The sequence below is a fragment of the Rana temporaria genome, chromosome 3 (assembly GCF_905171775.1).
Source record: "Rana temporaria chromosome 3, aRanTem1.1, whole genome shotgun sequence".
NCBI classification, from domain to species: domain Eukaryota; kingdom Metazoa; phylum Chordata; class Amphibia; order Anura; family Ranidae; genus Rana; species Rana temporaria.
The window spans coordinates 92,292,472-92,313,232 of NC_053491.1; the positions used below are offsets into that span (position 1 = coordinate 92,292,472).

A 20,761-nucleotide genomic window follows, 5' to 3' on the forward strand; every position below is an offset into this window, starting at 1 on the left:
AGCCCAAAAGCGTCTGGGGAAAAATGCGTGAAAGGGGTCTTAAGTGTGGCGATTTATAGTAGGGGATGCCATATACAGGGTCAAGGCTAGGAGCCAAGATCACGGTTTGGAAAGACAAAACCTCGGTTCACAACTAATGCAGTTTGCTTTAGACCGTTTGGGTGCTTTTTACACTCGCGAGTTTACCATTATTTGCAGACAGTTGGCATTTTTTTAAATGGGAAACGCAAATTGTGGTAAAATCATGGCAGACACACTACATGCTTTTCTGCAGCTTCTCAATTGAAGTCTATTAAACCAAAAAAAAAGTACAGTTTTGCATTTAGGAAAGTCCCTGTTCCTTTCTAAAAAATGCAGTGGCGGAAAAAAACATAGCTATTAATGTGTCCCATAGGAAACCATGTTAAATGAACTTTAGTGCATTTCTGCAAAATGCTCCAAAAAATGTATACAGTAGGTGTGAACCAGGACTAAGGAAGATTTTGAGAAAGGTGCGCACACACAGGGGAAAACCTCTGCAGCTGATTTCTGTAGAGCAATAAAGATGTAAGGCCTAGTGTAGTGAGGAGCACTTGTTTATTTGTCCTTCAGAACACATTTCACCTTAGTGATCAGATATACTGTATATATGGTGTGGAAAATGGTGTACATGGAAAAATGTGTACGTTGCAGTAATCAGAGTGAGTCAGTTCATCGCTCCCTCATCCTGTATGAGTACTGCATTTCCTCCTTTGGAGGGAAGTCTGTGTTTTGTTTTGCAATTGCCATGGAAATGGCCCTCCCTTCACATAGCTGTCAGTTCTATCATTTCCAATGTTTGCTGCCTTTAAAATATAAATTGGCTAAGATGCATAACGTAATAGATTTTTATAGAAAATATAAATTGCATGATATCAAAATTTGTGCAAGACTATACTGTACATTTCTGAAAAAAACAGAATCACAAATCGTACCACATTGAGATAAAATGGTGAAGGAATAAAAAAATATACACGCTATTACCGAAAGTATTGTGACGCCTGCATTTACACACACATGAACTTTAATGGTATCCCAGTCTTAGTCCATAAGACTCAGTATTGAGTTGGCCCTCCCTTTTCAGCTATAACGGCTTCAACTCTTCAGGGAAGGCTGTCCACAAGGTTTAGGAGTGTGTCTGGGAATGTTCGGCCATTCTTACACAAGCACATTTGTGAGGTCAGGCACTGAGGTTGGATGAGAAGGCCTGACTCGCAGTCTCTGCTCGAATTCATCCCAAATGTGTTCTATCGGGTTGAGGTCAGAACTCTGTGCAGGCTAGTCAAGTTCCTCCACCCCAAAGTCGCTCATCCATGTCTTTATGGACCGTGCTTTGTACACCACTGGTGCACAGTCATGTTGGAACAGGAAGGGGCCATCCCCAAACTTTTTCCACAGGGAGCATGAAATTGTCCAGAATGTATTGGTATGCTGACGCCTTAAGAGTTCCCTTCACTGGAACTAAGGGGCCAAGCACAACCCCTGAAAAACACCACCACACCATTATCCCCCCTCTGTCAAATAATTTGTACCAGTGTACAAAGCAAGGTCCATAAAAGACATGGATGAGTGAGTTTGGGATTTTGGAACTTAACTGGTTTTCACAGAGTCCTGACCTCAACCAGATGGAACACCTTTCTCCACGAATTGGAGCGGAGACTGCGATGCCAGGCCTTCTCATCCACATCAGTGCCTGGCCTCACGAATGTGCTTCTGGAAGAAGGGTCAAACATTCCCATAGACACACTCCTAAACCTTGTGGACAACCTTCCCAGAAGAGTTGAAGCTGTTATAGCTGCAAAGGGCGGTCCAACTCAACATTTAACCCTACGGACCAAGACTGGGATGCCATTAAAGTTCATGTGAGTGTAAAGGCAAGTGTCCAAATACTTTTGTAGATATATATGCAAAATTATTTATTATATATAAAATCTATTTGTTTTAATAAAAAGAAAAATATATACCCCTTTCACACTAGGGCTGCTGCAGAGTTGGCATTGCCCATGCATTCCAATGGGCAGGGGTGGTTTGGGAGTGGTGTATACAGCGCTTCCAAACCGCCCCAAAGATGCTGCTTGCAGGACTTTTCCCAACGTCCTGCAAGTGCACCGCCCCAGTGTAAAAGCACTAGGGGGGGAAGTTTTTAGGTGCTTTTGTGGATGCCATTTCTAGCGCTAGAACGCCTGAGTTTAGAATATCTTTTTCCAACTTTATTTTGCACCTTATTTGCCAAGTTTCCTTGCAGTTAGTGCAGTTTTTAATTTATTATTTATTTTAACCTCTGCCCATTGACTATTTTTTATTTTTTTGCCATAATTTAAAAAAAGCAACTCATGTTTTTGCAAAATTCGCAAAAAAAATAAAATTTTTCCTCCAGCAAATCCCGAGTGTCTGAAGAGATATACTGTCTATAACAGCACTATATACTGTATGTATTGATAACTGAGGTTATGCAGCACACAGCTTGCTGGTGTACTTTTTGTAGGCGGCAGTGTGTCTTGTCACTGTGCATCTGCCAGATGTCATGTTTCCTTTTTTCCAGCTATGAGTCAGTGAGACCGCAGCGTGTGCAGCTGTGTAGGATTTCCCCCTGGTATCCACAGCTGTGCTGTTGCTGCTTTTCTCTTGAAAGAGTCAATGCAAGTTTATAGAAAAGCTGACCATACACATCTCAAATGTAAGCCAATTCCTTCTTAATTGGGTGAAATTTGAGCTGTGGGCATCCCCATAACTCAATTGAAAAATTTGACTGAGCTGGATGTCCAAGCAGGATTGAAAACTGTTTGCCAAACAGTGACTGCATCAGCTGCAGTCAATCTTCAGATATTCAGCAGCGTCAGGGATGGAGGAATCTATGGAGCTTCTCCTGTTCAGACCACAGACTGAAAAAGAGAAATCTAACCATGTATGACTCGTCTAATGCCGCGTACACGATCAGAATTTCCGTCAACAAATGTTCGATGTGAGCTTTTGGTCGGATATCCCGACCGAGTGTAAGCTCCATCGGACATTTTCTGTCGGAATCTCCGACAACAAATGTTTGCGAGCTGGTTCTTAATTTTTCCAACAACGTGTGTATGCAATTCCAACGCACAAAAAACATGCATGCTCTAAATCCAGCAGAAGAGCCGCACTGGCTATTGAACTTTAATTTTTTTCTCGGCTCGTCGTAGTGTTGTATGTCACCGCGTTATTGACGTTCGGAATTTCCGACAACATTTTTTTGTGACCGTGTGAATACAACACAAGTTTAAACCAACATTTCGTCAGGAAAAAAATCCACAGTTTTGTTGTCGGCATGTCCGATCGTGTGTACGCGGCATAAGACTTGTACACACACTCATTGAACTTTATCTGTCCTCTGAACTGTGACATCTTCTAAGAAACTGTGAGATGGTGTGTCACAGCAAAAGCCACAATGTCACGTGTCGCCTTCTTCCCCTTGTATAGAAGATATTGAACCACAGGGTGCGATTGCATCTTACAGCAAAGATTTCTTCCTGTAATGCACAACTTTATCCATGTACTTGCACACTTAGATTATCTTAATCTATGTTAACCTCTTGAAATTAAAAAAAATACTTGTGATTCATAGATATATGGTCTTTTGCAGCAGGGCTTATCGGATTTCCATTCGTGCACCTATACTTTTAATTCAAGGATACGTGCCTGTCCAGGGTTTCTTCGATCGTCTTCGGGTGCAGGCATCGGCATCTTCACTAAGTTGAACCAGCAGTAAAGCCTTTAGGCGCCACAGCCAGTGTCCTACTGTGCATGCACTTTGTGAATGGTCCAGTGTTTCGTCAGATTAGGCGACCAGTTAGATTTTGTAACGGAAGTGACATTTCGTCGCGGCCATCTTACTACACCCCGCACTCGTCCGCAGTAACGATACAGTGAGAAGGCGGCAAGCGGACATCTTTTCTAAACCCATCAGGGTTTTGCATCTTACACTTATTTTTAACGGTAAACTGAGCTTGCATAGTGAAATACAGAATTTTGAAATCCGTCTGACTGTTTTGATGTTGAATTTTTAAAGCAGCAATGTTCTGTGAGATTAGTAAACCTGTGAGATCAGCAGGCTTGCCGCTGCTTGTAAAATTCAACATTCAAATTGTCAGAAGGATTTAGAAAAATTACTGAATTTCACGATATAAGCTCTGTTTACTGTTAAAAATAAGTGTGAAATGCAGAACTCCGGTGGGTGTAACAAGATGTCCGCTTGCCGCCTTCTCACTGTAGCCTTACTGTGGTCAAGTGCGGGGTGTAGCAAGATGGCCAAGACGGAACGTCGCTTCCATTTCAAAATCTAGCGAGTCGTCTAATCTGACGAAACACCCGCCATCTGGGACCTGGGTGTATTCCAGAAGGCAGCTGGGGGGAAGGAGGAGGGGCAGGACATGCTCGTGGGTACCTTGCCCCCCCCCCAAAAAAAAAGTCAGTGGGGGGGGGGGGGGCTGTGTTGTGAACAAGCGGAGCTTAATCTATTTGGGGCTCCTCTTTAGGAGAATTCAACACTGGAAATTATGTCTTGTCATTACATAAGCACTTCCACATTTATGATGCAACAAAGCGGAAATGGCAATGCATGAACTGGAGGCTGTGTGACCTGGAACACAAAGTTGCCTATCCCTAGGGACAAGAATGAGTTAACATAGGGGGAATCAATCAGCCATAACGCTACAAAGTGCAGCCACATCACATGAGCCTATGGTTACAAGGTAAGGCAAACACAGGGAAATTTAAATACGCTACTATCTAATCAAAACACAAACACTTTGAAAGTGTGCAATGCCTTTTTAAATTACTTTTACTATTTTTGTGCTTGCATGCTACTGGTTCTATGCTGCAAGTTTGACGTTACTGTACAGAGTGCAACTTTTGGTTTAGAAAAAGAGTGATACCAGTCAGTGATGCTAGCGATAGGTGGGCAGCTTAAAGAAAACAATTAAATTCACTGATACGGTAACCAGTTCAGCTCTTTGTACGTCCAAAGAGTGAACAATTAAACTCAAGCTGAGGGCTGCAGTAGCGGCCATTGGCCAGTTTGGGTTTTCTTTAACTGGCGACAGGCTTCAAAGTGAAAGGGATGCAGCAGTTACATAGCTACCGATCATTTTCACCCCCTCCTCCTGTGGTTCCCAGGCTGTCCCGTGCTTACCGGCGCCCAGGATCACATCCTCTAGCTAGGGGAGCTATTGCAGTGAGACTGAGGAAAATCCATGCCTTGCTCTAACATGCAAGCAATGAAACCAGAATTGTCACTTCCTGTTTCATATGCACACTTTCCTGGACATTACAGCCAGGAGACGCATCTGACCAAGCTGATTTGTGCTTGGTTAGATGGTGTGAAGGGCAGGGGTAGACATTGGGGTCTATTAGACCCCTAATGTCGTCTCTATAAAGAGTACCTGTCACCTGCCCAATGCTATCACATAGGGGTTTAACCCTGTGTGATGGCAATCACATTAAAAGGAAAAAAAAGTTTTATAAAATGCATAAAAAAAATTGCCAGGTTAAAATTCCAATAAACCTATTTTCAACTCCCGTTGCCCTGCGCACCTGTGAAAAAGCGAACCCAGGATGCGCATGTGTATGTAAACTGATGTTTGCGGCGATTTGCTGGCACCACACGTGATCTCAGAGTGAGAGCAATAATTCTAGCACAAGAGCTCCTAGTTTGATGAGCTGTAATGGTTTTGAAAGCGTTACCTGTGGTGATTTTTGAGCACCATAGTTTTTGGCGATATCGCAGGCGCACATAATTTTAAGACATGGAATGTTGGGTACCTTTTTACTCAATGCAACCTCCTCTTTTATATTTTAGCCAACAATGGGTATTCTATGGTGTGGTTTTGTGCCAAAATGTTATTTTATTATATTTTTTCTGGAAAATTTGTGTTTTAATAAACAATTGAGCAAATAGCACGTGAATTTTTTTTTCTTTTTTTTTTTGCAACCATCATATTTAGGGCCTCTGCTTTCAGAAAATATATAATGTTCTGGGAGTTGTATGTAATTTTATTGACAAAAATTTTGATTTTTACATGTATGTGATAATGTGACAAAGAAAAAAAGATGCTCTGGAGCCGAACTGGGTAAATGAAATGTGTTAGAGATCAGTTACTGTGCCTTGCACACTATCGTTGCTTCATTAAATAAGCTGGAGTCTTTTATATATTGATTTTAATATTCATCTACTTTGTGGTATTATAGCGCATGCTCAGAATGATTCTAATGCTGCTGCTGAGTCAGAAATGATCCTAACTGGAATTTAGCTTTGAGGATTTGTGTTTAGGAGATGACATCAGGGAAAACCATGTGAGTGGGTGGAAGGGACAGAATAGATCTACAACAAAGGAAAACGCCTTGCTTGTAGGAGATGTTAGCCTTGCTGAGTTCTGCTTTTCTCTGAAATCTGTTTCTCTTTAAAATGCCAATCCAAAATATTGTCCTTCAGTCTAGTGTATTGGGTTTGTAGGTATGGTTGGTGAATTAAGGAAGAGCTCTACCACCAAAAGAAGAGTACATTCTTACCCCCCTCCCTTCACTAAAGTCTGCTGAGAATACTGACACTTCTGGGAATGTCCCTCTCCTGTGTAAAACCAGCCTTTCTTCCACAGCAAACAGTCGTTCCTTCTGACAGCCTCCACATTATTACTGTGTCTATTTATATAGATGTTAGAACAGGAAATTTGGGGAAATCTCTACAACACAGAAAGAGAAACATGTTTTATTTTTCTTTCTTGGAGTGGAAGAACCTTTTTACAAATCCACCCCAAGCTCGCTCATCCATGTCTTTATGGACCTTGCTTTGTGCACTGGTGTGTAGTCATGTTGGAACAGGAAGGGGCCATCCCCAAACTGTTCCCACACAAATGAGCATGAAATTGTCTAAAATGTCTTGGTACGCTGACCCCTTTAAGAGGTTGTAAACGCTTTACAAAAAAATAAACCTGCAAGTCAAAGGCATAATGAGCTTGCGCGCTGAAGCCGCCAGTCATGGCACCCGTGGCCGTTCCTTCAGAGTGCATGCGCCAGTGATGTCACTGGCTACATGTAATGTAAATATCTCCTAAATGGTACACGCTTAGATATTTACACTACCCAATAGGTAAGCTTTATTATAGGCTTACCTATAGGCAACTGTCTGCAGAGAAAGTTTACAAGCAAGGTCCATAAAGACATGGATGAGCGCATTTGGGGTTGAGGATCTTGGCTGGCCTGCACAGAGTCCTCAACCCGATTGCAGACCTTTGGGATGAATTGGAGCGGAGACTGCGAGCCAGGCATTCTCGTCCACATCAATACCTGAGCTCACAAATGCGTTTCTGGAAGAATGGTCAAACATTCCCATAGACACACTCCTTAGCCTTGGAAAAGATGGATAGGATCCAGTTAGCCTAGGTTGCAATTACACACAAAATGCACCTCATCCCAAATAATAATGGATGAAAAAGTATGGACAACAGTGGGACTGTAATGGTGCTATATATAGAAGTGGATAACAAGTATTTTTAATAATTTATTAAAAGTATATTATAGATACATGATACATTACAAAACCAAGTGATTTGGTCACTTGGTTTTGTAATGATGTATCATGTATCTATGATATACTTTTAATAAATTATTAAAAAATACTTGTTATCCTCTTCTATATATAGCACCATTACAGTCCCACTGTTGTCCATCCTTTTTAATACACTCAGCCTTGTGGACAGCCTTCTCAGAAGAGTTGAAGCTGTTATAGCGGCAAAGGGTGGGCCAACTGAATGTTGAACCCTACGGACTAGGACTGGGATGCCATTAAAGTTCATGGGCGTGTAAAGGCAGGTGTCCCAATACTTTTGACAAAATTTTGCATGTCCATATGTGTGACTGCATAGTCATCTAACCTGCACAGAGACACTTGCTTGCCAATGACTGTTTTACAGAATCTGCAGGTTGATGGGGGACACAGGACAGGAGGGAGGGATAGAGAATAGTAGGATCAGACAGGTTTTTTACAGAAGACAAAGCATCTTGTGCCTGAGTGACTATGACAAGCATATAATACTGCATGTGGGATTGTGATGATCACATTCCCTGATATACCGATGAACATTAGAGGGAGCATTTTTATTATCCAGTTATTCAATAACGAACAAAACCAGAACAAGCAAGTACAAATTTGAGTCATGGCAAAACTATCAGGTAAATGTTGCAATTATATTACAAATGTGAACTTAAAAGATGAATTCCAGGTGTGTGTGTGTGTGTGTGTGTGTGTGTGTGTGTGTGTGTGTGTGTGTGTGTGTATATATATGTATGTATGTATGTATGTATGTATGTGTGTATATATATATATATATATATATATATATATATATATATATATATATATATATATATATATATATATATATATATATATATATATATATATATATATATATATATATATATATATATATATATATATATATATATATATAAATTGTGCATTGGTCCAAATTAAACTGCTGTAACTATGTATCTACCATAACTCAGGGCTTGACAAATTTGCTTTGAATCTAGGAGCCAGCTAAAAGAGTTAAGAACCATTTTTTTTTTTTTTTTTTAAAACTAACAAATCTTAGGGGTGGAACCAGTAACATGTTCCTGAAGGTGAACTTGTTTAAACCTTTGCGTTTTTTGCGCATTTTTAAAAAAATCATTTGAGACCTGAAGATTATATATAAAACCCCCAAACAACATATATTTTCTGAAAGCAGACACCCTAGGGAATAAACTAGTGGTAGTTCCAAATTATGTGTCACAATATTACTGCAAAGGCAAAGTTTCAGTAAAAAACAAAACAAATTAAAAGTTAAAGGTTTTGTGACTGTACATGTATCCCCTCTGGAGCATGCTTCCATTAACAATAATGTACCGTATATACTCGAGTATAAGCAGAGTTTTTCAGCACAATTTTTTGTGCTGAAAATGCCCCCCTCGGCTAATACTCAAGTCACCTTTTTGCGCCTAATCTCCCGGACTTTGGGGACCCAGTACCAAACTTGGCACACATGTAGTCCCACTCTTCCTCTACAAGTTTGCAAAGTTTGTTGGCCCGGGGAGTACCGATTTTTCAAAGCCAGGCACCCCTTCCATAGACTCCAATGTTAAACGTCAGTCTAGTCATGGACACAGGGCGGCATGGACACAGTGAGGCATGCAGATGGACACCCTAGGCTTATACTCGAGTCAATATGTTTTCCCAGTTTATTGACATCGGCACATCCAGGGGACAGGGGATATCTCCTAAACCGTACAGGTTAAGGAGCTATCCTGCGAAGCTACATGTAAGCCTTAATATAGGCTTAACTGTAGCATAAAGTGGTCTGTAAGGGTTTACAATCGCTTTAAGGCATGCTGTATAGCACAGTGCCCATGCAATGTAATTTTTCCCTTCCTATCTTGTAAAAACCTGGTTGATACTGCCAGTTCCTGTGTCCTGCTGTGTGTGCTGACCAGAGTAATCATGGCTGCTGATCCATGACTACCAAGGTCAGGTTACGTGCCTCTGTCATCTCCTATAGTGAGTCCCCTTCCCCCCACAGTTAGAACACACAATAGGTAACGCAGTTGACACCTTGATTGCCCCCTAGTGTTAACCCCTTCCCTGCCAGTGACATTTACATAGTAATCCGTGCCTATGTATAGCACTGATTGCTCTGTAAGGCCGGGTTCACACCTATGCGAATTGGTTGCGGCTTAAACCACATCCAATTTGCATAACATTATAGAATACATTTATTTCAATGAGCCTGGTTCACATATGCGCATTGCCGAAAAAAGGTGTGTGTTTTCTAGGCATTGCGGTGCGGCTCAGGTGCGAATTCAGGTCAATTATCTTCTATGGGCACGCATCTAATTCGCAGATGTGTTAATTTCTCTTCAGGATTTCTCTCATTCACCTCAATACACTTTCCCCCCTCCCAGGTCTCCAAATTCACAGCTAAAACAGAGATGATCTGCTAAACAGTTCTCATCTCTCTGCAGAGATAAGAGAGCTGAAATTCTCACCGCACAAGTGTGAATTCAGCCTTAATGTCAATGGTCCCAAAAATGTGGCTAATCCTGTCCGACGCAAAAAAATCGCAGATCACCAACATTACTAGTAATATATATATATTTTTAATAAAAACACAATATAAATGCCATAAACCTTCTATGCCTGTCCTAGGCCAGCTGATGGGCAAGCGGAGCCCGGGTTACATAGTGGGGGGGGGGCTTGGGGGGTGTTCTTGTCACCATGGCGACCTTACACCTGGGGTTTGTTGATCCCTGCCATAACTGGATGATCACCCTGGGGGCTAGAAATTTCTGCTTTTGGGTCCTGAGTTTATTGGCTGCCCTGTTGCATTGTGAACACTGGAAGTCGCTCGCTTGGCAAAGGCACCATTCAGAGAGTGCTTTTCATTTTCTCAATTAATGTAAATCATTCACTGATTGCATGAGGTGGAGAAGCGATGTGCCGAGCAAGCTTCCTCCTTTGTTCAGTAAAGCAGCAGGGCAGCCACTTGCACAAGACCCTGAAGCTTGGAGATTACTGTAGTAGCGGTGCCTTTTACAATGATTTCCAGCTTCCTCAAGGATTTCACAGGAATAGTATATGCATAATTACATTAGTCCAAGCCAGACCAATGTAACAACTTAAATAAACATATCCATGCTTAGAATTCATCTTTAAAAAGCACATTAGATACACAGATTTTAATACTTGAGTTTACCAATAATTGTAAAAAGTTGCTTTGTTGAGGACTAAAGCAAGGCTTGTAAATTAACAAAGCCATCTTTATCAGTTTGTTTAAGTTGTAAACAATCCAACTCTGCACATTATTATAAGGTAGTGGTGCACCGAAAACTTCGGCCACCGAAAATTATCATCTGAAATCGATGTTTTGTCATTTGGCAGAAAAAAAAAGCCAATACCGAAAGGGGTGTAGTCCGCCCCTGGGTGTCGCCTATTGCGGGGGTGTCATCCTGGCGTGCCCCAGTCCTTTCCTCCCTCTCACAGAACGGTGATCTCCATGTGTCACAGAGCTTAATTGCCCGAGCCACAGTAACAATGTCCCACCTCCTATGATGGACGGCACACTTATCCAATGGTGGGACATTGAATCAGTAACGTGATCACATTGTTCCTGCAATTCAAATACAGCTTTGTGACACACAGAGATCACCACTCTAATCCAGACACAGGTAGGCTGCTTATGGATGGCACTGGTAATGCTGCTGGGCACAGGCAGGCTGCATATGATGGGCACTGGTGAGCCTGTTGGGCACTGGTATCTGGCATACGACAGCACTGGTGAGGCTGATGGGGACTGGTAGGCTGCATATGACGGCCATTGGTAGGCTGCTGGGCACTGGCAGACTGCATCTGAATGGGCACTGGTGAGGCTGCATTGATCTCTTGAATCATGTCTGCAGTCTGATCATCTCTTGTATCATGTCTGATATAGGTGCACCAAAGAGAGGTTTTGCTAATCCTATTAGCAGTGTGTTTTAGAGATTGCAGACTTGATGCAAGAGGTGGTTGGAGACTGCAGACTGCATTTTTCTTGAGTTTTTCTTGCACTAAAGGTGCCAATAATAGCCAACAATAAATTCATGTTCATTTATGTTAATGATATTAAACATATCAAATATAATACAATTTATATATAAAAATATAAATATTTTTAAAGCTGTCATTTTCGGTATCTGTTTTCGGCCTTGTGCATTCTCTTCATTTTCAGTTTTGGACCCACAATTTCAGTGCACCCCTATTATAAGTGTAGCGCTACCCCCGCAGGAGCCGCTGATTTGTTGTTGGGATTGGCATATTAAGTTACCTCAATGTTGTCTAGGGGTGCAGCTGGTGAATAAAGTAGTGAGCGAATGTCCAGTACACGAAGAAAGGTTTTAAAATGCTTTATTTCAGGCCCAACATAGCCAACATCAACATGCAGTAGGAAGGAAAGGTTGATAAAGCGATGGAGAACTTGCGGTATCAGGCCTGGATATAGAGCAATCCTGCTCTCAGCAGCACAATAATAGTAGTCACCGTTTGTCGCCACTCTAGCCAGAGTGGGTGAAGTGCCCCCGGACAGACTTCTGCCACAAGCCTGGCAGCCGAAGTGTCACTTTAAGTTGCTGGGAGGAACAGGCCTCTGCCACAGGCCTAGTACTTGAATGAGCTAAATGGACGAATTGAGCGAATCCTCCCAATAGATTGAACATAGGTCACCGGATGACAGCAAAGAGTACCTGTCAGCATTCCAGTCACCAGATCCCTGATGGTTCGTTCAAGCTCTGTTGGACAACCTGCCTCCGGGTTCTCCTCAAGCCGACCCCCCAATCGAGCAGCACCCAGCCTGGGATCTTCTCAGTAAAGCAGGGGACCCAGTAAGTCACTGGGGCCCCTCTCAGGGAGCTCTGTGTAGCATGCGACCCCGGCCTGGAAGGCCATCGCCGGGGTCCGTTGGATGCGTGCATCCTAAAGGTGGATGCCGCACCTGGAACCCGCGGGAAGAACCAATAAAGATGGCGTCTGCCACAGATATACCCCTCCCCAGCATGCCCCACGAGGGGAAAACTCCTCTAATTGGCTGCTGGGGAAAAGTGGCTCTACCAGAACCCTTCTAGCGCTACCTGTCGCCCAGGGGTAGAAACAACACCCTTGGAGCGCAGACTGACCTACAGGACAGTTCTGGAATGACAGCAGCCCATAATTTAACATATTGTGAATGGGAGAAAATAACTCTCCCATTCCCCACTAACTTTAGCGTAGTGCCCATACTGAAAGTAAGGGGGCGCTACATAAGATTGTGTACCAATGAGAATATAAATTCTGCACTTTTTTCATGGAATACATGCACAGCCTTCTTTACATGGAAGTGCAGGTGTGTGTGTGTGTGTGTGTGTGTGTGTGTGTGTGTGTGTGTGTTAAGGCTTGTCTATAGAAAATGTCAGGCTCTCCTGAGGGAAAGGCACACCTTTCCTGAACACTGGCATCCTCTTTACTCCTCCAGCAGTGCTTCCCTGACATTTTTATAGAAGGCGTGCCTGTTTAATTTTCTGCATGCAATGTTCATGTTCTGTTTGCAAGATGAATTATAGCTAAACTTACACTTACTAGTAAAAATCACATTGGTTACCCATTTATGATGCCTTGTAATGATGCAGCCCAATTGGGTGGACTGTCAAGAAATATTGTATCTTGGGGATAAACATTGTTCGTTTCCTCTGCAGACTGACTAGAAAATTTAAAGCTGCTGTCAGTTTTGTTGTAATGGGCAAGCTGATGAAGGGGAAACCCTTTCCTGAAAGCTCATTTTGTTGTGTTCCTGTCTGTACAATAAAGAAAGGGTAACCCTCCAAACAAAGACAAACACTGCCACGTCTATTTAGTGTGGCCAACACTTCCACCTTCCTGTCCTCATATACCCTGAGACCTTTTAAAGGGCAAGTAAACCTTAAAGCCTTTGCCGAGATCCCCTTTTTTTTTTCTTTCAATCAAATAACCTACTAGTGAGCCATGTGATGCAGAGGCCCAGCAGTTAGTTAATCATTGGGTTCTAACGAGGAATGGATCCACATTGCTTCCACTTTTCTTTACTGCAGTTAGATAAATATATGTCAATAGCCTGTCCCAGTCTGTTATTGAAGGCGCAACAGCAGATTCTGTGCTCTGTTCCTATCACGCAACACTTTGTACTAGATTAAAAAGATTGTGCAATGTGGTAGATCAGGGCTACACAACCCTTTTCACATTAACTGCTGTTGCAAAGCTTTAGACAACCGACGTGCCAGTGAATAGTGCATTGTAGTTTTAGACTGGCTATACACCTATAGACTATCTGCAGATTTTCTATGGTCAGTTGGAAAAAGTGGAACAGATTCCTCCATCTACGCTGAACTGTGTGGATGGAAGAATTTCCCACTGTCCCAAGCTTCCATATCTTGCTAGTCGGCCCCGCTGGCTCTCACAATACCTGAACATTCTGATTCGGTGCAGGAAAGATACTGAAGCTTGGCCCAGTGGGCGATTCCTCCATCCACACAGTTTAGCGTACATGGAGAAATCTGTTGCTCTTTTTCCATCTAACCAGAGAAAATCTGCAGATAATCTATAGGTGTATGGCCAGCTTTAGGTTGGTTTAAATTTTTGCAGTCGTAGGTTTACTGCTAATGGCAAGGTAAACTCAATTGTTTTATACAAATTAATTAATTTAGCTCGCCATTAGCAGTACAACTATAAGTGCAAAAAATTATAACTTTGTACACATGTAAACCATGTTCAGGCCCAATGTATGCACTTCAGACCTTGGATCATTCCCAATGCATAAACCTCAAAACCCAGAACAGCCCCAATGCATAAACTCAGAACCTCAGATCAACACCAGTGCATAAACTTCAGACCTCTGATCAGCCCTAAACCCTGTAGATATGTGGGCAAGCTCCTTCCGCACAGCACCCCAACATCCTCACCCACTGACGGTAACATCAGAAGCACTGCCTGGGTACATCGATGCACGTTGATGTTTGTAAAACGGAAAGAATGACTGTTCTGTTCCAGGCGCCTTGTCACAGCTTAGTAGGCTCTAGTAGTACCACACAGGCTGCACATGACATAAGAGGAGAGAGAGGACAAAAAAGTACTTTTCATACAGAATACTGATGGGGATGTCACGTTCTGTAGCCTACAGTCATGTGACATGGATTTATTACAGAGTTGTGAGACCAGAGGAGCCCTTGGCATTTCTAATACCCTTTTACCCAACAATCGCCCACAACCCACTTCAATCACCTACCTCCTTTCACCCTCCTCAGATGGATGGAGCTGGCCTATGTCAGTGAAAGCCTTTGACAATTGAGGATGCTATGAATGTGACTGCCCAGCAGGGAGAGGTAGGTCTGGTGTAGGTTCTGAAAAGTGAAAACCTTGCACCAACGACTACTGTATGTAAAAATTAAGCTGCCCCCCAAATGCTGTGATTTACTCTGCAACGTGTGTGTAGTTTTAGTAGGGGGGGCTGTGACTAATACTTGGATAAAAACCTACATATAATACATTGAGAGCAATGAAAATAAAATACAGTAATATATACTGCTCAAAAAAATTGAAGGAACACTTTTGAATCAGAACTCCTGGGATATTGATCTGGTCAGTTAAGTAGCAGAGGGGGAGGGGGTGTATACAGAGGGGGTTGTTAATCAGTTTCAGCTGCTTAGCTGTTGATTAAAATTAACAGGTGCACTAGATGGGCAACAATGAGACGACCTCCAAAACGGGAATGGTTTTTCAGGTGGAGGTGTTTGACATTTTTTTCCCCTACTCATCTTTTCTGACTGTTTTTCACTAGTTTTGCATTTGGCTAGGGTCAGTGTCGCTACTGGTAGCACAAGGCGATACTTGGACCCTATAAAGGTTGCACAGACGGTCCATCAATAACTGTCATTGCCAGAAGGTTTGCCGTGTCTCCCAGCACAGTCTCAAGAGCATGGAGGAGATTCCAGGAGACAGGCAGTTACTCTAGGAGAGCTAGACAGAGCCGTAGAAGGTCCCTGATCCATCAGCAGCCCTACAAAATGACCTCCAGCAGGCCACTGGTGTGAATGTCTCTGACCAACCAATCAGAAATGGACTTCATGGGGGTGGCCTGAGGGCTCGACATCCTTTAGTGTGCTCTGTGCTCACTGCCGGACACTGTGGAGCTCGATTGGCATTTTCCATTGAACGTCAGAATTGGCAGGTCCGCCACTGGTGCCCCATGCTTTTCACAGATGAGAGCGGGTTCACCCTGAGCATATGTGACAGACGTGAAAGGGTCTGGAGAAGCCAGAGAACTTTATGCTGCCTGTAACATCGTTCAGCATGACCGGTTTGGTGGTGGGTCAGTGATGGTCTGGGGAGGCATATCCATGGAGGGACGCACAAACCTTTACATGCTACACAATGGCACCTTGACTGTCATTGGGTATCGGGATGAAATCCTTGAACCCATTGCCTGGCCTCATGTGGCGAGAGCATGCAGCCAGTTCCTGGAGGATGAAGAAATTGATACCATTGAATGGCCCCCACGCTCACCTGACGTAAATCCAAAAGGACACCTCTTGGCAATTGGTTTTGCACTCCTGTGACCCGTTTTCAGCGGAGAGCGGTCTGAAGTCCATCTGTGTGCGTCCAAGTGCGTTATCCCGACTTGCAAGTCTGGATCCGCCATCTGCCCTGATTGAGCCGCTGAAACAGCTTCTCCCTCCACTGCTCAGCGGTCCAATGAGTGCCGAGAAGTAGAGCAGAAGCGATGCTGACTGACAGTCAGCATCGCTCTGCTCGGGGAAGAGTGCAGAAATGCCGGGAGACAGCTGCAGCATCGGTCTCATGCTGCATTCAACGAGGTGAGTATGGATAGGAAATCCAAAAAATGTAAAACATACATCTCTTTTTAACAAACTAAATTGTTAAATACGCATTTTAAAATTTTGGTAAATGTTTAAAACTAGGTCAAACTTTTTGTTTGTAACAAAGTAAAATTAAAATTACTGCGCCATCAAAATAAAAAATTATTTTAAGTGACAATTGGAAGCCAAGCTGCAACTTCTTGTGAGATACACACAAAACATACACCTTTTAATAATTAAAGGGGTTGTTTTTTCACCTAAATGCATCCCGTTGCATTAAGGTGAAAAAACTTCCGGCAGTCACCACCCCCCCTAGCCCACCCCCCCCTCTTCCTCTGCCCGGGGGTTCTCAGCTCTTGATTGGATAGATTGATAGCAGTGCAGCCATTCGCTCCAGCTGCTGTCAAATCCAATGACGCGGGCGCCAGGGGGGCGGGGCCGAGTCATACATTCGGCGGCTATGGACCCCGAATGAATGACTTGGGAGCGCGTGTGCCCAGATTGGGGCAACACCTTGCAAAACGAACTGCACAAAGCTTTACAACCAATCGTCGGACAATACACCCAAGGAATGTGACCAGAGAGAGATGACTTCCACCGCTACATATACTTCCGCTTACGACTTCCAATGATCTCCTATGACGGGAGATCACACACGCTTTTGGCTTAATACAGCCCGGACATTTTAATGGGCACAGCAATGATCTCGGCTTCTTCTTATGGCAATATCTCTGAGGCACATATTGCCATACGATCCCCAAAAAGAAATAAAGACTTCCATAGTGTAAAATCTTTTAGGTGATTTAAGAAGTAAAAAATTGATTGCACTTACATTTGGACGAAATATATACAGCTCTATTAGGCTCTTGAATGCAGCCCATCACTCCGGGACCTGCGCAAACGTGGTGACATCAGCACGGCGCTCCTCCCTACATGTTTTATCAGAACTGATGTCATCCAGGGGCACTTTTTTGTTTGTAGCCCCTAAGGGTTTCTTCTGGTTCCTTATGTGAGGTCAGCCATTGTGACTCGGGCTATGAATTCTGAAGTTGAAATAGTTGAATACATTGCTTAGTCTGGCAAGTAAAGATAAGGCTGGAAATTTGAGCCTTTGTGGGATGTTGAAAAGTACTCTCCAGCAACCTCTTGTATTGCCTGCTCTTTCATTGTTTTAAGGTTTTATAAACCTAGAAACCTAATGTGTGTTTTTTTTTTTTTTCTCCTATCATTTAGGTCACGTGGATGCCTTTACTTCAAAGTTCTTCATGTTAGAAGAAGTCGCTGTACAAAAACTAAAGGAAAAAGTCAGTACCTTCAAGTAAGTGTGACTATATTGGTTTTTCTTTTGTGGTTCTGGGCTGTATTCCCATTTAGGTGTACCCACTCTGGGGTGTTGAAACTCTTCCTGTTGCATCCACAGTACTCTAAAATACACGATTCCCCAAAATAAATGTTGGGGGTCTTCCTCTGACAATGATGCTACAAGGGAGACAAATCTGGGAGTTGTAGCAGGGACTGCTTCAGAGACTAGCGCTGCCATTCACAAAAAAAAGTCAAGGCCCACACGGCCCTTTAGTGCTTTGTGATCCATTGGCCGGAATGTGTATGTGTAAAAGCTGCCCCGATAACCCTATAGAGCACTGCAGCTCTGAATAACCTCTCACTATTCTGATCAATCGGCGCTACTTGTTCATTCATAATAGTAAAATGTCACTCACAGCCAAAGCTCTCTGGGATCTTTTGCAGTTATGAATGGACAAGCAGAGCTGATCGTCCCTTCAGAGATGGGTGGGACTACTGGCTGTACCTCCCCCAACAGGAACGGGCATAATTTGGGTTTAAAAAAGGGGGTGAAGCTATAGCCAGCATAGAGAAGTGTGTTTGGGGGACTGGGTCACTGATCACATTAGGACCAAATGCTATATATGCACATTGTCACCTGTGGAGTTGAATAATGGTACTTCTTTTAATGACCTTGAAATTTGTGGAGACTAAAAGTGTGCATGTTTCCAAATTTGTCTCTGTTCACTGAGAGCTGGCTGCTTATTCAGCAACACTCTGTTAACTTCCATTCACACTAATGGGATTTGTGGTTCTTCTACTGTTGATCTACAATGCATAACAATAGAAATCAGATTATTCTATATGATGCCGGGCTCACACTCATGCAGCGTGACTCTTGAAAAGGTGCAGGGGCTTCTTTTGGTGCAACATTTTGGCCCCTGTAGACTTCCAATGGAAACGTGTTGAAAACTTGAGTACACATGTTTTGGTGCATTTTTATGCATAACAACCAGCTCTCTTCTCCTAGAAACATCCACTCTAAAGCCTCATACACACGCTTAGATTTTCGGACGACCGAATGTACATTTTGTGTGGCATGCCTCTCATGTCGAAAGTGAAAAGGTTACTCACAATATAACATTTTTCTTACAACAGAATACAACATCAGTAGTGCCATAATGTGTTGAATTGTTTTGAATGTATTCGTTTGTTTCTGAGCATGCGCAGTCTTGCTCTTAGGATTTTTTTCGGACGAAAACCGTAATGATGAAACATCGGACGTTGAGTTCACATCCAACAGAAATGTTAGTCTGCACCAGGGTTAGACAAACCCCGGGCGCCAGGTTGAATTAGCGACCTGGCACCTGGGGAGGCACAGCTGGGGTATCCTGTGTCTCTGTGCGCCCCCCCCCCCCGCTGGTAATTGAGGCCGCGGCTTTGCATCCATCTGTGATCTGGCGCCATCTTGTGGTGGCCGTTGGCATGACAAGACAACCAGCAATGCTAATGGAGCTTCCCCTGTCTGTTTTCACTGCCACCTCCTTCCCTATAATTAGAACCCCCAAACATTATATATATTTTTTATTCTAACACCCTAGAGAATAAAAAGGAGGTCGTTGCAATACTTTCTGTCACACAGTATTTGTGCAGCGGTCTTGCAAGCGCACTTTTTTGGAAAAAATACACTTCATTTATTTAAAAAATAAGACAACAGTAAAGTTAGCCACTTTTTATTTTTTTTATTTTGTGAAGGATAATGTTTCGCAGAGTAAATTGATACCCAACATGTCACGCTTCAAAATTGCGCCCGCTCATGGAATGGCGACAAACTTTTAGCCTTTAAAATCTCCTTAGGCGACGTTTAAAAAAATTCTACAGGTTGCATGTTTTGAGTTACACAGGAGGTCTAGAGCTACAATTATTGCTCTCGCTCTACCTATCACGGCGATGCCTCACATGTGTGGTTTGAACACCGCTTTCATATGCAGGAGCTACTCACGTTTGCGTTCGGTTCTGCGCGTAACCTCGGAGGGACAGGGCGCGTTCCTGGCTCCTAGCTTTAGCTGGCTCCTAGATTCCAAGCAAATTTGTCAAGCCCTGGTCTGCACATCCAGCTTTTGTTTGACGAAAAAGCGAAATCAGCTATCGAAAGCACCGTATTAACGATCTGAAAATTGACAGACAGCTCGTCGTATGAATTTTTCCATCTGATTTTCATATCGTGTGTACAGACCTTGAGACTGGCCATACATTGTGATTTTGGTAAATCTAAAAGGAAAATTGTATAAAGTATTGGGTCAAACCTAAACACTTTGTATGTAATCAGGCAGGCACTTGCACTACATAGTTGAAGGTAAAGCTAAAGGAAATTGAATAAGAAAATTGTATAATGTATGGCCAGCTTAACCAAGCTGCAGACAAAATTGAGAGTGTAGGCCAGACAATGCTGGTGCATGAAAGGACTTTGCTCTATAATCCCAAAAAACAATTATTACAAGGGTTGCTGCAAGGGGGAACGACATTATTCATGCAGTTTTAGGCTGTGGTCAGATAGTACAGCTAAACACCACAGCACAGAGGAAGCAGATAAAAAGAAGAGAGGATTCCTTATGTCACAGGAGATATTGCTTGTTGTTGGCCAAAACAAAAACAGATGAAAAATACATCAGAAACAAGCAGAACACTACATGATTATACAGAAGTATGTGTGTGTGAATGGCTGGCTACTTGCAAAATTGTGGATTGGGTGAGCTGCACATGATGTTACTAGTGGTTATCCACAGCAAGCCCCCACTGAAAGTTATTGTATTTGCATACTAGCAGAGGTGTACCTGTTCCTCAACAGATGACTAAAGTTGGGCATGTAATTGTAAAGTGTATGTAATATCTGAGATGAATGTACAATGTTGAGTGTAGGCATCTTCATTTGGTTAGCATTTGACAAAACAAACATTTGCCCTATTTGGAGAGACGTGTGCATTTTAGGCTGATCCACTGTGTGGTTGAAGGTGGCAGTCTACTGGTCTATAGACTTCTACCTCCC

General features: G+C 42.9%; 1 protein-coding gene across 1 annotated transcript in view; it reads left to right on the forward strand.

Moving 5' to 3' along the window:
- The window catches only part of ICE2 (interactor of little elongation complex ELL subunit 2), a 123,295-nt gene that overhangs the window by 50,335 nt on the left and 52,199 nt on the right, over positions 1–20,761 (forward strand). The window contains exon 13 of the mRNA XM_040342974.1: positions 17,668–17,752. Within this exon, the coding sequence (XP_040198908.1) occupies positions 17,668–17,752 (85 nt within the window). The remainder of the gene's footprint in view (positions 1–17,667; positions 17,753–20,761) is intronic.